This window comes from Mastigoproctus giganteus, chromosome 10, assembly GCF_048544385.1.
Source record: "Mastigoproctus giganteus isolate SK-2022 chromosome 10, ASM4854438v1, whole genome shotgun sequence".
In the NCBI taxonomy this organism is placed as follows: Eukaryota; Metazoa; Arthropoda; class Arachnida; order Uropygi; family Thelyphonidae; genus Mastigoproctus; species Mastigoproctus giganteus.
In genome coordinates this window covers 206427065-206448692 of record NC_143584.1, presented here as the reverse complement: position 1 = coordinate 206448692, position 21628 = coordinate 206427065, and the positions used below count along the sequence as shown (strand labels likewise).

General features: G+C 35.1%; 2 protein-coding genes across 3 annotated transcripts in view; both read right to left on the bottom strand.

The window, feature by feature from the left end:
• Mps1 (dual specificity protein kinase monopolar spindle 1) overlaps positions 1-6033 on the bottom strand; it is a 72127-nt gene extending 66094 nt beyond the window's left edge. For both annotated transcript variants that reach the window (XM_090383491.1, XM_090383492.1), the window contains exon 1: positions 5591-6033. In XM_090383491.1, coding sequence (XP_090239617.1) covers positions 5591-5841 — 251 coding nt within the window. In that variant the 5' untranslated portion in view covers positions 5842-6033. The remainder of the gene's footprint in view (positions 1-5590) is intronic.
• LOC150079810 (uncharacterized) overlaps positions 5954-21628 on the bottom strand; it is a 66656-nt gene continuing 50981 nt past the window's right edge. Inside the window, exons 5-6 of the mRNA XM_090383240.1 lie at positions 6081-6710; positions 5954-5973 (exon numbers count right to left, since the gene is read on the bottom strand). Of these exons, the coding sequence (XP_090239366.1) occupies positions 5954-5973; positions 6081-6710 (650 nt within the window). The remainder of the gene's footprint in view (positions 5974-6080; positions 6711-21628) is intronic.

The following is a 21628-nucleotide window of genomic DNA, read 5'->3' as shown; positions in this document are numbered from 1 at the left end:
TAAAAAACAAGGTTTTCAAAAAATAGAAACACAAAGAATTAAAATTAAAAAATGCATTGATTAAACCGAATAAGTAAAAATTACTTACATATAGCTCATCTACCTTAGTGTTACAACTGGACATTATTATGAGTTGTCTTGAAAATACAAGATTTATATTATAAAAGCACAAGAAAATAAATATGGCACTAATTTTATGACATTGAGGCAGATTTCAGCTATATATAAATAGTTTTTACTTGTACAATTTAATTTTAACACAGAGCTAGTGTGAATCATTGATAAATAATTCTATATAAAATAATATATACAGTGAAACTTCTCCTAACGGACACCTCTCGTTAACGGACATCTCTCTACAACGGACATTTTCAAATTCCCCAACTCACCTCCATTGGTTTTAACGTGTTTGCAGCTTCTGTCTAGCGGACATTCTCTGTAACGGACGTGGACAGGCAATCTGCACTGTTTCGTTTAGATTAGCACTTAATTTGATCTCCCCATAACGGACTGCAGGAGAGCTCACGGCCCTTTTTCTAGGAACTTTTCCTCCACATATTGCCTCAATCTATTTTCTATTTCTGATTCTCTGAATTTTATCAAGGTTTACATCGCTGTTGTAAACCCTTTTTCAAGAATTTTTAAGGCACGTGTAAAACTTCTGATGAATTCGGTGTGTGCAGGGGGCGGGATGAATTTGGTCGGCCTTTCGTCTTTTGAGTTTCAGTTTTTAGTTTTGTTCAGTGTCGTGTGAAGTGCACAATGTCTTCTCGTAAACATTTAACTTTAAAAGATAAAGTCGAACTCATTAATGCGTATGATTGGCAAAAAAATAGTGTTCGCAATCTCGCTGCAAAATTCAAAATCGGGAAGACGGAGGTAAGCAACATCCTAAAGGAAAAAAATGAACTACTCAAACAATTTTGGCAACACGTAAATGATCAGGTTCAAAAATCATTCCCGAAAACTGTTGGACTTCAAATTGACAATGTTACGTATGAGTGGTTTTGTCGCGCACGTGCTAAAAAAATTCCCATTAATGGGCCTATTATTAGGGAAAAGGCTTTGGAGGTTGCGAAATCTATGGGAGTAAACGAGTTCAAAGCTTCTGTGGGATGGCTAGACAAGTTCAAAACTCGACATAAAATTTCTTGGAAAACCGTAAGTGGTGAAGGTGGATCTGTTGATACTGGGGTTGTAACAGAGTGGACTGTCAAATTGGAAGAGTTATGTCGTGATTTTGAAGCTAAGGATATTTACAACTGTGATGAAACAGGGTTGTTTCTTAAAGCTCTTCCTGAAAAAACAATGAGTCTAAAAAACGAAAAGTGCCAGGGTGAAAAAATTTCTAAGGAACGCTTGACTGTACTATTGTGTACAAATATGCTGGGAGACTTTGAACAACCTCTTGTTACAGGAAAACCACAAAATCCTCGTTGTTTCAAGGGCATAAAGTTGAATCTTTTGAATGTTGACTGGAAGTCTAATAAAAAAGCGTGGATGACATGAGATATCACGAGCGAATGGATAAGTCACTTTAACCAAAACATGATTCGTCAAAACAGAAAAATTATTCTTTTCATGGATAATGTTGCATCTCACCCACACATTGAATTGTCCAACATTCAAATCGTTTTTCTGCCACCAAACACATCTGCAGAGTGTTTGGATCAAGCACTTGGATCAAGGGATAATAAAAAAATTTAAACTTCACTACAGAAAACGTGTTTTAAGACATCTCATTGCAAACATGAACGATGTAACATGTGCGAGTGACCTTGCAAAGAAAATCAGCATCCTAGATGCTGATTCAATAGATTTCCTCTTCAGTAAACGCAATTAGAAAACAAACTGTCATGAACTGTTTTGTAAAGTCTGGCTTCTCAAACGCAAAAATTGAAGTTGTGAACAGCAATGTGGAGCACCAAGAAGAACAAGAACTTCAACATCTATTGATAATGTACGATACTTCAGCTACAAGTGACCCTGGCTACAAAGATATAGACTCGAACCTCACTACAGAAGATGGTGCTCTAGATATCAACGACATTATCATTGATATTTTTCAAGAAGTTCCTCATGAGGATGAAGAAATGGAAGGAGGTCATTCTGTCGAAGAACATATTAACGACGAACCACCGATGAAAATAGAAGAAGCGCTCATACAAATCAATCGTTTAAAAATGTTTTTTGCCGCTGAAGAAGATACTGAAGGACTTTAGATGGTTTCTTCACTCCAAACAAATGTTGAAAACAAAATTATCAGCTGGAAGAAGGTGCAGAAGAAAATAAGTGATTACTGTATGTATTTTTCTTAAGATAAAGTCATAATATGCATAGCACAATTGTATGTATATTATTTACAAAAATATTGTGCAAAATCTGTATATAATTTAATTTAATTTTATATTAAACGTTTAACGATTTTTCTTTATCTCTTGTGTATGTAATTGTATATTATTTACAAAAATATTGTTCAAAATCTGTATATATTTTAATTTAATTTTACATTAAACGTTTAACGATTTTTCTTTCTTCCTCTTTTTTTTTCTCCCTCAGACTTCTTGTTAGCGGACACTTCTCTCTAACGGACAGATTTTCATTCCCCATGGCTGTCCGTTAAAGGGAAGTTTCACTGTATATAATTATTTTATATCAAATAATTTTATTATGCATTAGCAAAAAATTATCTTAAACTTAAAAATAGCTTCACAGGTGCTCTAGAAAACATGAAACCCTGAATCAGTTCTTCCATCCCCTAAAATTTGTCTCCCTGCATGGACCATTTCAGTGACTAATAATTCAAAACATTTCAAGTGTTTAGTTTAAAATTGTATTCACATCTAAATTCCTTGGTCATTCAACAAAGACAGGAGGCAAGCAGAGGCAAAGTATAAATTGTAAGTGAAAACAAAGAACTACAAGACAATACTGTACTTGTATTGGCAGTGTGTAACTTTGAATTTTCATGCACACAATGGCAGAGGTGTGAAATAAATATGCACATAACTTTAAACATTCATTGTAAGTTAGTGCACTGTGACAGATACGCTGTATATACATTCAGACCTCTCTTTAACAAACTTCTATATAGTGAAATTTTCTATTTAGTGAACTTTTTTGATTTCCTCCTGGTCATTACATTGAAAATAGTTTCCGTATAAAGAAGACAATTTCCATATAACAAACTGATTTCGAGAGACCCGGGTACGCACTGTTCGCACCCCTAGTCTTTAGACTATAGAGCTGATGCTGTAGAAAGCACGAATTAAGAGCTAAAAGGATTAAGAATTAATCCCTTCAGCATTTAAGAGCTAAAGGATTAATTCTGAAGAGCACGAATTAAGAGCTAAAACAGTCCATAATTTAGTAGTGCCCGTAAAACCTATTCAACAGCCTCTACTGTACCAAGAAGTCGCGCCGGTCAACTGCTATCTGTGTCCACAGCCAATGGCAAAGATTAAGGCATATTCCTGACATGGACAAAGGTTCTGGTCAACCTGTTTTCTACTGTAAGCACCCTATCAGAGAATTAGGAGAGAGTAATTTTCCTTTATCCCCGAAATTCATCTGTTGTTTCGCAGAAATGAGTCATCCACACTTTCACTAAATTTCACCTGCATCTGTTTACAAGGTAGGTACAAGTGGTACCTAAATCAGTTTTGTTTTAGCTGCTGTGCAAGTAACCTTACAATGTTTAAGAGGAAATCTTGAGTGTAGTGGAAGCACTTAATAGTGTCGATGGGGGAGTTAAAAGAAAAGAAAATCGCCTTAAAATTTGGTATCCCTGCCAGTAGTGTCAACCATTTTGAAAAACCACGTTTCGATTCTCAAACTGTTTGAGAAAACGGGACAGTCTTAAGTGTGTGAAATTATGCCTGTGTGAAGATGTAGACGAACCCATTTTTAAGTGGGCAAAGTTGATTCAAGACCAAAACATGCCGATATCAGGGGCATTAATAAAAGGAAAGACTATGGAGTATGCATCTTTTCTTGGGTATAAAGTCAGTTCTCATTGGCTGGACAAATTTAAAAAGTGCCATGGCTTACCTGAAAAAGTTATTTCTGGTGAAAGTGGAGTTGTAATAGAAAATGACTGTACCCATTCAAAAGAAAGAGTTTTGAAAAAAAATTATGGAGGACTACAAGCCCAAAAGCATATTCAACTTTGATAAAACAGGTCTATTTTTTAAATGTTTGCCGAACAAGACACTGACTTTTAAAAGTGATAAATGTTTAGGTGGTAAAAGTAATAAGGAGACAATTACAGTTTTGGTTTGTGCAAATATGGCTGGTAATGAAAAACCGAAGCTTTTGGTAATGGGCAAAAGTAAACAACCCTGATGTTTCAAAGGAGTAAAGTTGCACTACAATCACAACAAAAATCTTGGATGACGAGTGAAATTTTTAAACAGTGGATTTTAAATTTCAATAGAAATAAGACAAAAGAAAACAGAAAAATCGTGTTGATTGTTGACAGTTGCCCTGCCCACCTTCACTTAGTAATTTCGAAACTTACAGGTGTGAAGCTTGTTTTCCTTCCCTCCTAATACCTCTTCAAAACTGCAGCCAATGGATCAAGGCATTATTAAGAATTTGAAAATGCACTACCAAAGGTGCATACTGAAAAAAAATTATACTGAGAATAGAAACCAACCAATCTATAGGTTCTGTTATAGATTTGCAGATGTGCATATCAGAGTTGGTGAAAGTGTGGAGTCAAGATTAGACGGAAACAAAGATTATGAATTGTTTTGCAAAAGAAAGTTTTGCTAAAACACCAATTAACAGCGATGAACTACTACAAAACATTGAGAAATCTTGGGAAGAACTCCAAGCGAGATGTTTGATCAGTGGGGAAACTTTTCTTGACAAATTTTTAGGAGTTGATAACAATGACATAATAGCTGAATATCCGAGTGACTCCAACATTTTGGAGAGTATTCAAAGAACTAGTGACAATATTGACAATGAGTTGGACAAAAATGAGAGCAATGAAGGTAATGAGGGCAATATTAAACCTTCCAAGAATGAAAGGCCTTCAAGTGTGAAGAAAATGTATTTTGGGTATTTAAACAAATGCAAACATTTTTATGAATGATGTACAGTAAAATCCAGTGTAAAACCCAACAAAATATAACCAAATATTTTAAGAAATAATTCTTAAGTGTATTAATATATTGTGCACATCATATAAGTAGTCATTTCTTGATATATATGTATTAATAAATGAATTGTTTTAAAATGTGAGAAAATATATTTATTCCTATTTATTTCTGATTTATTTCCCGTCTTTTACTATATTTCTGAATGTTGAATTAGTATTTTTTATTGTTGAAAATGTCATATTTCTTTATAATGAAATTTCTTTTTAACAATTGTTTTCACGCAAACGATCAATTTCATTATATAGAGGTCCAACTGTAAATAAGGAAAGCATAAAACGTTAAGAAAAGAAAGCATATTTAGAAAAGATTTAGGAAGCATATTTAGAATACAGCATTCTGCAAATTAATTTTAATTACCCTCTTGGACACTTTTTTCCACTAGAAATAGCTGTGTATAAATGAATATTAAAAAACTGGCTCACCTAAAAAATCCTTGGTTTTGAACAGAAGTGCACTGTTTTGAGGGAAAACATCTTTCATCCGAGTCTACAGGCCTTTCAAAAGGCCTTGTCTGCCTTTTGAAATTAATTACACCTGAGTCTTTGTTCTTGGCACTGCATTCAATACTAGCAGGTTGCACTAAAGCATTCCCACATAAATGGCTTGATTCTGGTTTTAAAATTCTGTCTTTGTTCAAAACTTCAATACATTGCTGTAAAATTTCTGTCGGCATTTGTTCCTTTCTTCCATCTTTTATGTTACCACAAAAAGGAAGAGAGCCCAATCTTTCATCTTGAAACTTCTTACTAATTAAATTAGGTATACTTCTGGGTGTATTTCTCAGCCTAACAGATGGCTTCTTTCTCTGATTAGAGTGCGAAGACAAAAAATTATGTATTTTTTTAGATAATTTTGTATTTGTATTACAAACTTCTGGTAAACTATTAGAATTTAAACAGGAATTAACAATGCCTTCTTCCAAATGTTTTTCTTCATTAAGAGGAAAAGTGCACTCATCAAATCTATCACTTAATGCTATAAATTCAGTGCTGTTATGTTTTAATTTATTTCCTGATGACAGCTTTTTATTATGCTTCATCACATCAGATTCAATCACATTATAGTTATAATTTTCCAAATTCTCAGCATCTTTTAATACTAGAACAGAATCCATTTTAAAGCTCTTCCTTGTGTCATTCTGTGAAGGATAATTATTGTGAATACTAGAAATACTGTTTACAGAAGAGACCAAAGTTTGTTTTGCATTATTTAGTGGCCTCTCTCTATAAGTTTCTAGAATAGGGTCACTATATACACTTGGGGAATAAAGAAAATTTTGTTGAGAATGGATACAAGAGGGAGTTGGACTGTGGTGATCACTCCATTTGTTGTCATCAAAGCCAGGTGACAGCTTTTCATTAGTCTGGAAACTTTCAGAATCAAACCCTTGCATTTTCAAATCATGAAGCGATGAGTGGCTACTGCCAGAAGTAAACTGTACATTCTTCAAAAAATTCTCAGATACAGAATTATTTACAGGTGAATGAGAACATTCAGACAGCATATTATCACAAAAAGAATCATCCTTCTCAAATTCTTCACCTGGTAATAGAAAATAGAAGCAAGTTCAATTAATTTGTATAGAAAAAAGTAAAGCATAAATAAGATAATTACCATATTACTATCGGTTTTGTATTGACAGATACTGGCACCAGACAGTGTCTATCAATGTATGCAAGTTGGCAATTACTAGACTTCGGATTATATGCAATTGTATATGTGCATATGTAAATACATATCATGGCCATCATAGTCATTAGTGCACATAAGACAAATATTACAAGCAATACTGCATATTCTTTAACCAGATCACTTTTTCAAATGTTGATCTCAGAACTACACAAGTCACTGTATTGCAATTAAATTAGCATGGGATAATATTTCATTGAGTATGGGAAAACTTCTCAAATTGGCATGGAAAATGTTTTAATTCTATTTTACTATTCATTCTCAAGCTGTTGATTACATCAGATAAAACATTTTCATTAAATATGCCAAAAATTAAATTTGTCACAAAACATATAGAATTGAGGACTTTCAATTACAGAAAAGATTTTACTACGAATGGCATTATTGCGTTCTGTGTTGTTTGTGAAAGGAATGTTCCATGCAAGAAAAAATTACAGATCAACCACGTGTGAAAACAGCATTGCACATTATAGCCAAGCAAAGAAAAATTCCAAGCGCAGTCACTTTTAACCAAGCCATGTACTTCAAAAGAATAGAAAAGTGATTTTTCAAAGGATTTATGTCTCACCCTGGTAAGCAGCAATTTCCCTTTCAATTAGTTAAACAATGAAGTCTTCAAGCAATTTTTGAAAAAAACAAAAAAAAAAAAAAATGTTATATAAATCAAAATATTCTAGATGAATCTACCTATTGAAAGAATTACCTTAACACTATTTATGGCAATATTATTTGTGAAATTTGTGAGGATATTAGAGAAAACTACATTTGGATGTCTGTCGATGAAATGCTAGACCTGTGTGGCTGTTATACTGCATGTTTTATACATGAAAAATTACATGCAGAACCACTGCATCCAAATTTACTTGATTGAAAAGGTGATTCCTCTACAATAGCAAGATTTTGTAACGATTCTTTGCAGTTATTATGGACAGAATTGATCCATAGCAAAAGAGTGTATTTTTGTTAGTGACATTACTTCGTATATAGTAAAAGCCGTTTCTGCATTACAAGTTATCTATCCAAATCTGATCCATATTACTTAACCCATGGCTTAAATAGGTTCACAGAGGCAATTTGGGAGAATTTTGGTGAAATTAAAACTTATTTCTAGTATAAAAAATATTTTGTAAAAAGTACCTTCAAGAATAGCAACTTACAGAAATATGCTACCTACTCTTCCTCTCCCACCTGATCTGGTTCTCACAAGATTGGGAAAGGATGCAAAGAAAAACAGAAAAAAAGAGTTCTTTACTTATGTAAACTCTAGAAGGAAGGGGATGAATCGGATTGGTCCACTTGATATCGATGGTTCAACTGTTGACGATCCTGCTCAGGTAGCTAACAAACTAAATGAATATTTTGCATCAACATTCACACGAGGAGTTATTCAGCGAGGGGAATGCCAGAGGTGTATTCAACTCTAGATAATCTTGTAATAACTGAAAGTAAAGTGGAGGAGAAATTGTTGAAGATAAACACAAGAAAGGCACCTGAGGTGCATGGGATCTATCCAGTTATATTACAGGAGGCAGCAAAGGAAGTAAACAAACCCTTAGCCATAATTATGAGAGCTTCCTTGGACTCAGGGGAGGTATCCATAGACTGGAGATGTGCAAATGTGACCCCAATTCACAAAGGAGGATCAAAGGCTGACACAAGTAATTATAGACCTGTGAGTTTAACTTCTGTTCCAGGAAAATTAATGGAGGCACTGGTTAAAGAAGCACTGCAGGATCATCTAGACAAGACTTCAGTTATAGCTAGGACACAGCATGGTTTTGTTAAGGGGAAGTCTTGCCTGACCAATTTGATTGGATACTATGATGCAGTCACAAAAGAACTGGATGCAGGGAATAACTTTGATATTATATATTTGGATCTTAGAAAGGCTTTTGATACTGTTGCACATGGAAGACTGCTGCACAAATTGGAGAAGCATGGCATTGGAGGCAAATTGCTGCTATGGATAAAGGGGTGGTTGAGGGGGAGAAGACAGAGCGGTAATCAATGGACACTGCTCATCGTGGACTAATGTTATCAGTGGAGTCCCTCAGGGTTCAGTGTTGGGTCCATTATTGTTTTCTGTATTTATAAAGGATATTGATGATGGTATATCAAGTTTAATGTCCAAGTTTGCAGACGATACGAAGGTTGGCAGGGTTGTCAAGGACACTACTGACACTATGCTGCTGCAACAGAATCTGGAAAGGTTGAGCAGATGGGCTGAGAGGTGGCAAATGAAGTTTAACATTAACAAATGTAAAGTACTACATATGGGAAACAGCAACCCCAGAGTAATGTATCAACTCTGTGGTACTACACTGACAGTGGTAAAGAATGAAAAGGACCTGGGGGTAATTGTGCAGGCAGATATGAATTTCTCTGAGCAGTGCAGACGGGCTGCAAGAGTAGCTCATGGTGTCTTGTCAATGATATACAGGAATTTTTCTAGCAGGGATAAGGAGGTGATTATTCCCTTGTATAAGGCAATGGTCAGGCCACACCTTGAGTACTGTATACAGGTCTGGAGGCCTCATTTCAAAAAGGATGTAGAGCTGCTGGAACGAGTACAGAGAAGGACAACAAGATTAGTGAATGGAACAAAGAGTTGCTCTTATGAAGAAAGGCTTAAGTTTTGCAAATTACAGTGTCTGGAGACCAGGCATCGGTGAGGTGATCTGATAGAGGTGTATAAAGCCCTGAATGGTTTGGGCATGCTTAATGCCGATGGGATTCTTCCTCTTGCTCAGAATAATCACCTCAGAGGGCATAAATTCAGATTGAGGAAAGACAGATGTAGGATAGATGTGCGGAAATTTGCCTTTAGCCAGCGGGTAGTTGGTTGGTATAACAGACTTCCATCCCTTGTTGTGGAAGTTGATAGCCTAAATAAATTTAAGGCTCAGCTGGACAGGTATTTCGAACGAACGGAGGAGTGAAGTGGAAGTTTTTTTTGGCTAATGCTGCATAAGCTTTCTTTCTTGCATCATATGCCTCTACTAATGCTAAATGCTAAGATAGGGAACATGATTACAAGCAGCATCATTTTATGCTAAAAATTTTGGTTCTGTAAAAGAATTCACTGATTCTTTGGATAGTACACATTTGATGGCTACTGGTAGTGCTAAGGCTATGCTTTCTCATTCTTTGACTAGAAATGGTTATTGCTTAACCAAACCCATTTCAGCTGGTTACTAGTTGTATAACAAAACTTGAAATCTGGGGACTTTCTCTGAGCAGTGCAATTTGAGAAATGGAAAAAGTTCAAATGCAAATTTCAACCATGCCTGTAGTTAAAGGAGAAGAAATAAGAAAATACAATAATGTTTTTGAAAAGAACTCAGGGTTTCACACTTTAAGGAAAATACCTGAATTTAAAAATGGGAAAGGAAATAAACTTCCATTTCAAGTAGAGATTTCAAAAACTTACATTTTTAAATACAGCGCAATCACCTCTTAGAATAGAAGTCATTCTCTATGTATAAAATTATCTTGGATGATAAACTCCATAAATTTACAATGGACCCTTTGAGAAATATATTATTGTATTGTAACAAGAATTATTACAAGCATTAGTTTAAAAGGGAAAACTTAAAAACAAGATGATAAAACGTTTCGTAAACAGTTTTATTGCTTAAACATGTTGAATTCAAAGAAACTGTGGTTCAATTAATTGTAATAAACAAGTAATAAGTGTAAAAAATATAGTGCATAACTGCATGCATATTGGACCTGTTTTTTAGTGAATATAATCTGATGTCTAGTAATTTGAAAGAGTTTAAAAATATTGTCATTATCAGTACACATTTTTCCACATTGAAAGCTATCATCATTTTATTGTAGAAACAGCTGCTACTTATTCAAATTTGTAAATGATAAATATAGGTTTGAAAAAATATATTTTCTTATTTATATTATTTAAATTGACTGCATACTGTTTTAACTGTATTACAATGGCATCAGGAATAACTAGTAGACAGCCTAAAAATTAATACTATAAAATTAACACACACTAGATATTAAAATAAATATCAAATTATTATATAATATAAATTAAGATATTTAAATATTATTATATAATATTTGTAAAATAATAAGAGGAGTTTACCTCAATATAGTACGTAGAACACTTCCGTATGATACTCTCCAGAAATTAAAACAAAAAAAACCGAAAACTTACATGAGAGTAAAAAATAAATAATTAAAAGCCAATTTAACACAATTAAAAATTAAAAAGAATAACAAAAACATTCAAAACGATTTTTCTTCCTGAAGCTGACGACACTTTTCGACCGTATGTCGTGATCACAGGAATGAAAATTACTGAATAGGATTGAACCTGAAACTTAAATGGTGATTATTTGTCTTCGCACATGCAGGTACACGCTTCGGAGATCAAATATAGGCGCCGAACATTAACAGAATTCTCGTATAATTTAAATTTCTACAGTTTCTGCAATTAATAGTCGCGTATAATTACGTTGAACATTAAGTACTTTGGCCTCGTTAAATAAAAAAGTATGTTTTTCGCTAATGGCATGAAAGGCTAATTCTGACGCTGCTGAACGAGAAGCACGAACTGAGGCTTCATGTTGATTTACATGCATATTCAGAGAAAATCAAGTTGAACCTTGGTAAGACGAGTCGCAATCACCACAAGAAGTGTTGTATACCAGATCATTAATTTGTGTTGCGAACGCGGAAAGATCCGAGTAATTGTTCAGCATAGTGTGAAATTTCCGTATTGGCCTGGCCACACAATTTTAAATTCGGTATCTTTAAAGAATCTATTAAGCTGTTCGTGCCACTGTTCAACATGTGGGACAGAAATAAAGTATTTTTTGATATTACTATTGTTGGTTGGTGTAGTATTTTGTATCCTATCCTTAGCCTGTACCCTAATTCGGTTTATTGTGGCAAGGAGATAAGCCCTGTTTAAGAACCTGCTAGTTAATATTTGTATTTCTGAATCCAAAGCAGATTCCGTCATTGAATATTTATAGGCATTTAAAAATTGCTTAAAGATAATCGATGTTTTGTAAGTGAACAGGTGATAGCTATTATAATGCAGAAGCATACCGGTGTTTGTAGGTTTTCGATAGATGCTAAATTGGATTTTATTCGAGTGCCAAGTAAGCATGAAATTTAGAAAGTTTAATGACTTTGTATCCGTATCCTCCCTTTCCAATGTAAATTTGAGTCTAAAATGAATATTATTAAACTAATGTAAAATGTCTTGGATAGTACTACTATCAGTAATAACTAGAACATCATCTAAATACCTCCCATAATATGTGATACGGGGTCGAAAAGGTGTCAAATGTATATGCTCAATCATTGAGAGATAGATCTCTGACATTAAGCCACTCAGGCTCAAACCATTAGCAATCCAAAAATTTGTTTGAACACCTTGTCTCGAAAGGTGATATAGTTGGCCTCAACTAACAGTTTAATTAAGTGAAAAATTTCCTTAATAGGTAGCTTCGTATAATTAATCAGTGTCGAGTTTTTATTTAACATATCCCAAATAATATCTAGTTGTATATCAAATTGTATTACCTGTCTAAAGGGTTTTTTAGACAGGTAATACAATTTGGGATTAAGAACTACAATACATTATTTAATAATCTTAAAGACTGTACACTTGGCGACAATGACAATTTATTCTCACTAGATGCTTCCTCGTTATATACGAATGTAAACATTGAATACACATTAGATATTATTTGGGATATGTTAAATAAAAACTCGACATCAATTAATTATATGAAGCTACCTATTAAGGAAATTTTTCACTTAATTAAACTGTTAGTTGAGGCCAACTATATCACCTTTTGAGACAAGGTGTTCAAACAAATTTTTGAATTGCCAATGGGTTTGAGCCTGAGTGGCTTAATGTCAGAGATCTATCTCTCAATGATTGAGCATATACATTTAACACCTTTTTGACCCCGTATCATATACTATAGGAGGTATTTAGACGATGTTCTAGTTATTACTGATAGTAGTACTATCCAAGACATTTTACATTCGTTTAATAATATTCATTCTAGACTCAAATTTACATTGGAAAGGGAGGATAGGGATACAAAGTCATTAAACTTTCTAAATTTCACGCTTACTCGGGACTCGAATAAAATCCAATTTAGCATCTATCAAAAATCTACAAACACCGGTATGCTTCTACATTATAATAGCTATCACCCGTTCACCTACAAAACATCGATTATCTTTAATCAATTTCTAAATGCCTATAAATATTCAACGATGGAATCTGCTTTGGGCTCAGAAATACAAATATTAACTAGCAGGTTCTTAAACAGGGGTTATCCCCTTGCCACAATAAACCGAATTAGGGTACAGGCTAAGGATAGGATACAAAATACTACACCAACCAACAATAGTAATATCAAAAAATACTTTATTTCTGTCCCACATGTTGAACAGTGGCACAAACAGCTTAATAGATTCTTTAAAGAAACCGAATTTAAAATTGTGGCCAGGCCAATACGGAAATTACACACTATACTGAACAATTGCTCAGTTCTTTCCGCATTTGCAACACAAATTAATGATCTGGTATACATTTCTTGCGGTGATTGTGACTCGTCTTACCAAGGTTCAATGCAATTTTCTCTGAATATCATGTAAATCAACACGAAGCCTCAGTTCATGCTTTTTGTTCAGCAGCATCAGAATTAGTCTTTCATGCCATTAACGAAAAACATGCTTTTTTATTTAACGAGGCCAAAATACTTAATGTTCAACGTAATTATACGCGACTATTAATTGCAGAAACCATAGAAATTTAAATTACACGAGAATTCTGTTAATGTTCGGCAGCCATATTTGATCTCCGAAGCATGTGCCTTTACGCACATGCGCAAAGACAAATAATCACTATAAATTTCAGGTTCAACCCTATTTGGTAATTTTCATTCCTGTGATCACGACATACGGTCAAAAAGCATTGTCAGCTTCAGGAAGAAAAATTGTTTTGAATATTTTCGTTATTCTTTTTAATTTTTAATTGCGTTAAATTGATTTTTAATTGTGTTAAATTGGTTTTTAATTATTTATTTTTTACTCTAATGTAAGTTTTCGATTTTTTGTTTTAATTTCTGGAGAGTATCATACGGAAGTGTTCTACGTACTATATTGAGGTGATCTCATTATTTTACAAATATTAATATCAACGTAGAACGTATTGAGTATTACAGCTCTGATTCATACTATCTAATATATATTAAATACTAAAATAACTATTAAATATCTTATCAGGATGAATTTTAACCTACCCAATTGCAGTCTACATCAATTACATTTTAATTGGAGAAACATAGCCAGAATAAATCAATGTTGTGCAAAATGCATCATGTGCACATCATTTTCCTGTATACAAGGGATGATCATTTAATTTGTGAACTGGGCAAGATTTTTTTTAATTTATGATTATTATTACTCCACAGAACACACAAAGCTTTACAGAGGAGGAATATAACGATAAAAATACAGATTTATTTACAGTCAATAAATAAATGGGATATAATACAACATATACAATGGAATATCATATATTACAGGCAATTTGCATTTAGGCAAAGCTGGGATGACAGAGATGTGTATTTCTAACACCTTTTGTTATTACATTTTCTTGTTTGATCATAATTTATAGTTTATTCTGAATGAATTATATTATTATAATTATCCATTTTTTTTGAAAATTTATTGTGTTTTTTATTATATATATATATATATATATATATATATATACACACACACAGTAAACCCCCTCTATTCGCGGTATCTGTATTCGCGATCGCTGATTTAATATAAAATGAAACCTAAAAAAATGTGAAATTTAAAGCACCGTGAATATTTTTCCCCCTAAAAAACATGGGCGTGCCTAAAATTATCTTTCCCGGTCAAAACAGCGCTCAGTGGGTGGGGGGAGAGGGGTGACAAAATCGCGAGCGTGGATGTTTCTCGCTAATCCTTGTTCAGTATGTGTTATGCGCTTGTCATGGAAGGTTTCGTCGTTATTGCTTTTAATTTATATGCTTATAAATTGAATAAATTTATCAATTTATAAATTGATATGCTTACAAAAGTGATAAATCTACCGTTTTGCAGTGTAAAACAGACTTTTTCGAGTGTGTTAACGGAAGAAAGTGACTTTATTGTGGACAAGTTCTTTCTAACCCGTACAAAAATATGCCTACGAATAACAAGGGAAATGTGAAAAGATCAAAGAAGGTGATGACATTAGCGAATAAAATTGAGTTATTAGACAAAATTTCTAATGGTGAAAGTGTCTCCTCAGTGGCAAAACATTATAAAATCAATGAGTCAACGGTACGATCAATCAAAAAATCGGAAGAAAAAATCCGCCGTAGTGTCCGTGAAAACGCACTAATTGCTTCAAAAATTTGCTCTGTAACCCGTGATGTTAAATTAGAAAAAATGGAAAAGGCTTTAAATCTGTGGATAGAAGACCGAACTCAAAATAAAATTCCGTTAACTTCACTCATCATTCGTGAAAAAGCAAAACTCCTTTATCAACACTTTAGCGAAACTGGTGATAGCACTGGCGGAGGCGCTGGTTTGAAAGATTTGTTTGAAATTTCTAATGAATATTATATTTATTATTAAATTGTTTCTTATTTTCATTTCGATGCCATATGCTTGCATTTCACTATGTACTGTCTATGTACATAGTCATATTATGAAGGTACGTATAATACATACATAGACAAAATTTAAGACTAGTTTTTCTTATATATTACATACTTGGGAACGGAACCCCTTTATTACTATGGGAGCCATAACTCAGTATTCGCGTCATTTCTCAGGAACGTAACCCCCGCGAATAGCGGGGGTTTACTGTGTGTGTGTGTGTATATATATATATATATATATATATATATATATACATATATATATACATATATATATATATATATATATACTTAATTTTTCTGTAAATATAATATCAACTGGATAAATTGGAGAATTTAGAAAGTATTAGGGGTGAAAACTATACCAATTAGGTCGAAGGACCAAGTATTTAGGTAACCTAAGTTGAACTTCTTTGTTGTACCCTATTCTCAGTATATTTATAGGGTACAACAAAGAAGTCCAACTTAGGTTACCTAAATACTTGGCCCTTTGACCTAATGGGTATAGTTTTCTCCCCTAATACTTTCTAAATTCTCCAATTTATAGAGTTAGTATTATATTTACAAAAAAATTAAGGTTATATACAGACTGATGTAATGTTCAATCAGTAATGTGATGGCATTAATCTGTTCTGATACTCTCTTTTTCTCATATGCTTCCACATAACTTCATATATATATATTCCACATAACTTCATATATATATATATATATATATATATATATATATATATATATATATATATATATATATGAAATATTTATAGTTAATATATTCATATTTTTTATTTCTTTATTTATTTAATCATTCTCAAGTTACTTGATTATAGAACCTTTAATTCTTTTTTGATATTGGTATCTTCAGTTAGAATATCAATGTTGGATTCATTCAGCAATCTTGCAGTTCTATTGAAATAGTTGAATTTAAGGTTATCAGTTCTGAATGGCTCTAGTGCCAACAGATTGTCTTCTCAAGGCCCTTGGAAGGAAGCTAAAATTGATTAGGTAGAGCAGCTCGAGGGCATCCAGCTTTCCAGCCACGAGATGCATCAGGAATTTGCAGTCCACCACAGCCCTTCTTTGGGAGAGTGGTACCATCCTGAAGTGAGTGCACCATTCATAGTAAGATTTTGTGTCCATTTCCAACCTAGACTTGTACACTAAGAATCTGACTATAGATTTCTGAATACGTTCCAGCTGTTTTATGAGTATTTTCGTGTGAGGATTTGTATTTCTTGCAAGTGATTTTTGGAAAGACTGCAAGGTGCTTCCACTGTGGCTATGCGAGCGTCATTGTGTCAGATGCGAAACACTTGCCTTCCAGATCTGTGAGGCATATTCAAGTATTGGGTTGATGATAATTATACATGCTGTTTTTATGAGTTGTATGTTGGAGAAGTCAAACCAGATTCTTTTAAGAAGTCCAAGGGATTTGGAGGCTTTTGCTGTTGTCTTATTTATATGTATGCTGACGTTTCCTTTGGCAGAAACCCATACTCCCAAATCTGAAACCTCTTGTACTCTCTTTATCTCATGGTTATTGGTTTTGTAGGGATAACTGATTTTATGTTTTTTATGATAGTCTGCAATAGAGATGGTGCAGCATTTGTCTAAGTTCAGTGTTAGGCCATTATCTCTAATCCACAGGGGTGATAGTGGCTAATCCTTTTTCCAGTTTCCAGTATTTCACAATCTTGTATAGATTTTATGGTTTTGTATATTTTGAGGTCATCTGCATATGAGAGCATTTTGATGTCTACAGGTTGTATAGAATATTATATGTCATTAATGTATATTGCAAATAATAGAGAACCAAGAGGAGAACTCTGTGACACTCCCCTTTGGATAGGAAAAGTGGGGGAAGTAACTCCCATCAAAAAGGACTCTACTTTTTCTGTTGTAAAAGAAGTTCAACATTAGTGTTAAGACATTATTTAATATCCCCATTTGGTTTAATTTAAGGCAAAGCAAATTGTGTGGTACCAAATCAAAGGCTTTTTATAGGTCCATATATATGGACCTATGAAAATTCCATATTTTTCAACAGTGACCTGTACTAGCAAGTACAGGTCCCTGTTGAAAAAAAGCCGTGAATTAGGGTTGAATTTGAAAGTGTCTGCAATTCTGCCCAGACACGACAGGAGGGAGTATATGATGAGAGCCTTGTCGATCAATTCGGCCCTGGAGGGATTGTGCAAGGCTCAATGGGTAGAATTTTTTTCAGCTTGGACTGTACTTGTTAACAGGAGAGATTGCTTCTACAGGGATGGGATACACTTAAATAGAAAGGGTGCAAGAATTTTTGCTGATGCTGTCGAGGCAATGTTAGGAGGGTCGGAAAACTGCTAGTTGGGGTGGGGATACAAGGACTAATAAATTAACAGTAGCCACTGGCAGAGGTGGAAGTGATTCTTGCACTGCTTCTATTGAAATGAGCAGAAGCCTGAAAAACAAGATGCAGGATATTTCAGAGACTGCTGGGAGTCATTGCAGTACAAGTAAACACATGGGTTGTGTTAAGGTAGCTAGGAATAGAAACAGGTGCATGTACACCTGCGTGTACACCAGTGCTAGGAGTTTGGTAAATAAATTTGATGAATTTGAGGTATTGCTCAAAACATCAAAGGCAGATATTGTTGGGATATCAGAGACGTGGTGTCACACAGATATAAGGAATGCAGAACTGGAATTTGGGGAATACAATGTGTATAGAAAGGATAGACAGGACAGGAGGGGAGGAGGGGTTTATGCTATTAGTTAAGAAACACATAAAATCCAAGGAAGTGAAGCCAGTCGACATCGATGGACAGGGCAGTGTCGAGTCAGTTTGGTGTGACATAAGCATAGGGAAATCAAAATTGAGAGTAGGAGTGTGCTATAGGCCTAATGACTCTGATGAGTATAATAAGATATTGTACAAGGAAATAGAGTGGGCCAGTAAATCAGAGAGTCTTATAATGGGGGATTTTAATTTCCCAGATATTGACTGGAATTTGTGGGTTGGTCACTCACACACTAGCAAGGCTTTTGTGGATTTATTGGATGATTGTTTTCTACATCAGCATGTTCGTGCGGCAACAAGAGGGAGCAATACTCTTGATCTGATTATCAGTAGTGATTCTTCATGCATTAAGAATCTGCAGTATAAATGAACCACTAGGTGGCAGTGATCACAGTGTGTTGAAGTGGGATTTACTCAAGGAGGTAACTACCATCAGAGGTAAAGGGAAGGGTTTTTGTTTTTGTAAAGGCGACTATGATGGTCTGAGACAGTATTTAAATTCTATACAATGGGACCAACTGATGATGTTACCAACAGCAAATTCAAAATGGGAAGCATTCAAGGAACTAATCTTGGAAGCTACCAGGCTTTACATACCAACTAAGAAATATTGTTCAAGGTTTAGGCCTAAATAGTTGTCAGATGAACTAATGAGACATGTGGCAGAGAAGAAAAATGCATGGAATACATACAAATTAATGGGTGACATGGAGGCCTATGATAGATATAAGTTGGTCTGTAACCAAGTCACAAAGGAGATTAGGCAGGCAAAGGCAGACTACGAAAAATCCTTGGTAAAGGATGCAAAGAAAAACAGAAAAGAGTTTTTAACCTATTTAAATTCAATAAGGAAAGGGATGAATCAGATTGGTCCACTGGATATTGATGGTTCAACAGTTGAGGATCCTGCTCAGGTGGCTAACAATCTAAACGAGTATTTTGCATCTACATTCACACATGAGGAGTTATTCAGGAAGGAGAATGACGTAGGTAAAGTAAACATTGGCAGTGAGCTAGATGATTTTGTAATAACTGAGAGGAAAGTGGAGGAGAGATTGTTGAGGATAAACATAAAAAAGGCACCTGGGGTGGATGGGATCTAACCAGTTATATTAAAGGAGGCAGCAAAGGAAGTAAGCAAACCCCTAGCCATAATTATGAGAGCTTCTTTGGACTCAGGGGAGGTACCCATAGACTGGAGATGTGCAAATGTAACCCCAATTCACAAAGGAGGATCAAAGGCTGACACAAGTAATTATAGACCTGTTAGTTTAACTTCTGTTCCAGGTAAATTAATGGAGGCACTGGTTAAAGAAGCACTGCAGGATCATCTAGATAAGAATTCAGTTATAGCTCAGACACAGCATGGTTTTGTTAAGGGCAGGTCTTGCCTGACCAATTTGATTGGATACTATGATGTAGTCACAAAAGAACTGGATGCAGGGAATAACTTTGATATTATATATTCGGATCTTAGAAAGGCTTTTGATACTGTTGCACATGGAAGACTGCTGCACAAATTGGAGCAGTGTGGCATTGGAGGCAAATTGCTGCTGTGGATAAGAGGATGGTTGAGTGGCAGAAGACAGAGAGTGGTAATCAATGGACACTGCTCAAAGTGGACTAATGTTATTAGTGGAGTTCCTCAGGGTTCAGTGTTGGTTCCGTTGTTGTTTTCAGTGTTTATGAATGATATTGATGATGGTATATCAAGTTTAATGTCCAAGTTTGCAGATGATACAAAGGTTGGCAGGGTTGTTAAGGACACTACTGACGCTATGCTGCTGCAACAGGATCTGGAAAGGTTGAACAGATGGGCTGAGAGGTGGCAAATGAAGTTTAACATTGACAAATGTAAAGTACTACATATGGGAAACAGTAACCAGAGAGCAACGTATCAACTCTGCGGTACTACACTGACAGTGGTGGAGAATGAAAAGGACCTAGATTGATTTTTTTTTTTTTTTTTTTTGATTTGGTAGTTGTTGGCGCATCGGCTTCTGTGGCCATAATGCACCTCCCAAGGTTTTTGCAGTACTTTGATCCAAGCCCGAGGCGGGAATCGAACCCGCTACCTTTGGGTTGCCGGGCAGGTACTTTACCCACTCGGCTAGCCCGGTCGGCTAAAAAGGACCTAGGGGTAATTGTGCAGGCAGATATGAAGTTCTCTGAGCAGTGCAGACAAGCTGCAAGAGTAGCTCATGGTGTCTTGTCAATGATATACAGGAATTTTTCTAGCACGGATAAGGAGGTGATTATTCCCTTGTATAAGGCAATGGTTAGGCCACATCTTGAGTATTGTATACAGGTCTGGAGGCCTCTTTTCAAGAAGGATGTAGAGCTGCTGGAACGGGTACAGAGAAGGGCAACAAGATTAGTGAATGGAACAAAGGGTTGCTCTTACGAAGAAAGGCTTAAATTTTGCAAATTACAGAGTCTGGAGACTAGGCACCGGCGAGGTGATCTGATAGAGGTGTATAAGGCTTTGAATGGTTTGAGCATGCTCAATGCCAATGGGATTCTTCATCTTGTTCAGAATAATCACCTCAGAGGGCATAAATTCAAATTGAGGAAGGACGGATGTCGGATAGATGTGCGGAAATTTGCCTTTGGCCAGCGGGTGGTTGGTTGGTGGAACCGACTTCCATCACTTGTTGTTGAAGTTGATAGCCTAAACAAATTTAAGTCTCAACTGGACAGGTATTTCGAATGAACGGAGGGGTGAAATGGGAGTGGTGTTTTTTTTTTTTTTTTTTTTTTTGCTTTCTTGCATCATATGCCTCTACTAATGCTAATGCGATGTCTATTTGGTTGTTATTATCAAGGCCATGTTTGATATCATGTTCTAAGGAAAGTAGGTTGGTCACAGTTGACCTGCCTATAAGGAAGCCATGGTATCCACAGAAGATTCAGATGATGACAATTAAGATCTTATCTTAATTGTCATCTTCTATTGATTTCTCCTTCTCGAAATACTCTTCCTTGAACTTGACACACTTTCGTTACTGTCGTACCTACACATTAAATGCTTCTTTCAAGCGATTTTTGGAAAGACTGCGAGGTGCTTCCACTGTGGCTATGCGAGCATCATTGTGTCAGATGCAAAATGCTTGCCTTTCAGAGCTTTCTTCAGATGTGGAAACAAGAAGAAATCACATGGGACTAAATCCGGTGAATAAGGGGATTGTGACAGAACCTCAGCACATATGGCAGTGATCACTGCCCGCACAATATTAACTGCATGGGTCCTGGCATTGTCTTGATGGAGAAACCACTTCACACTGGAATATGGCCATCCTACCATGACACTC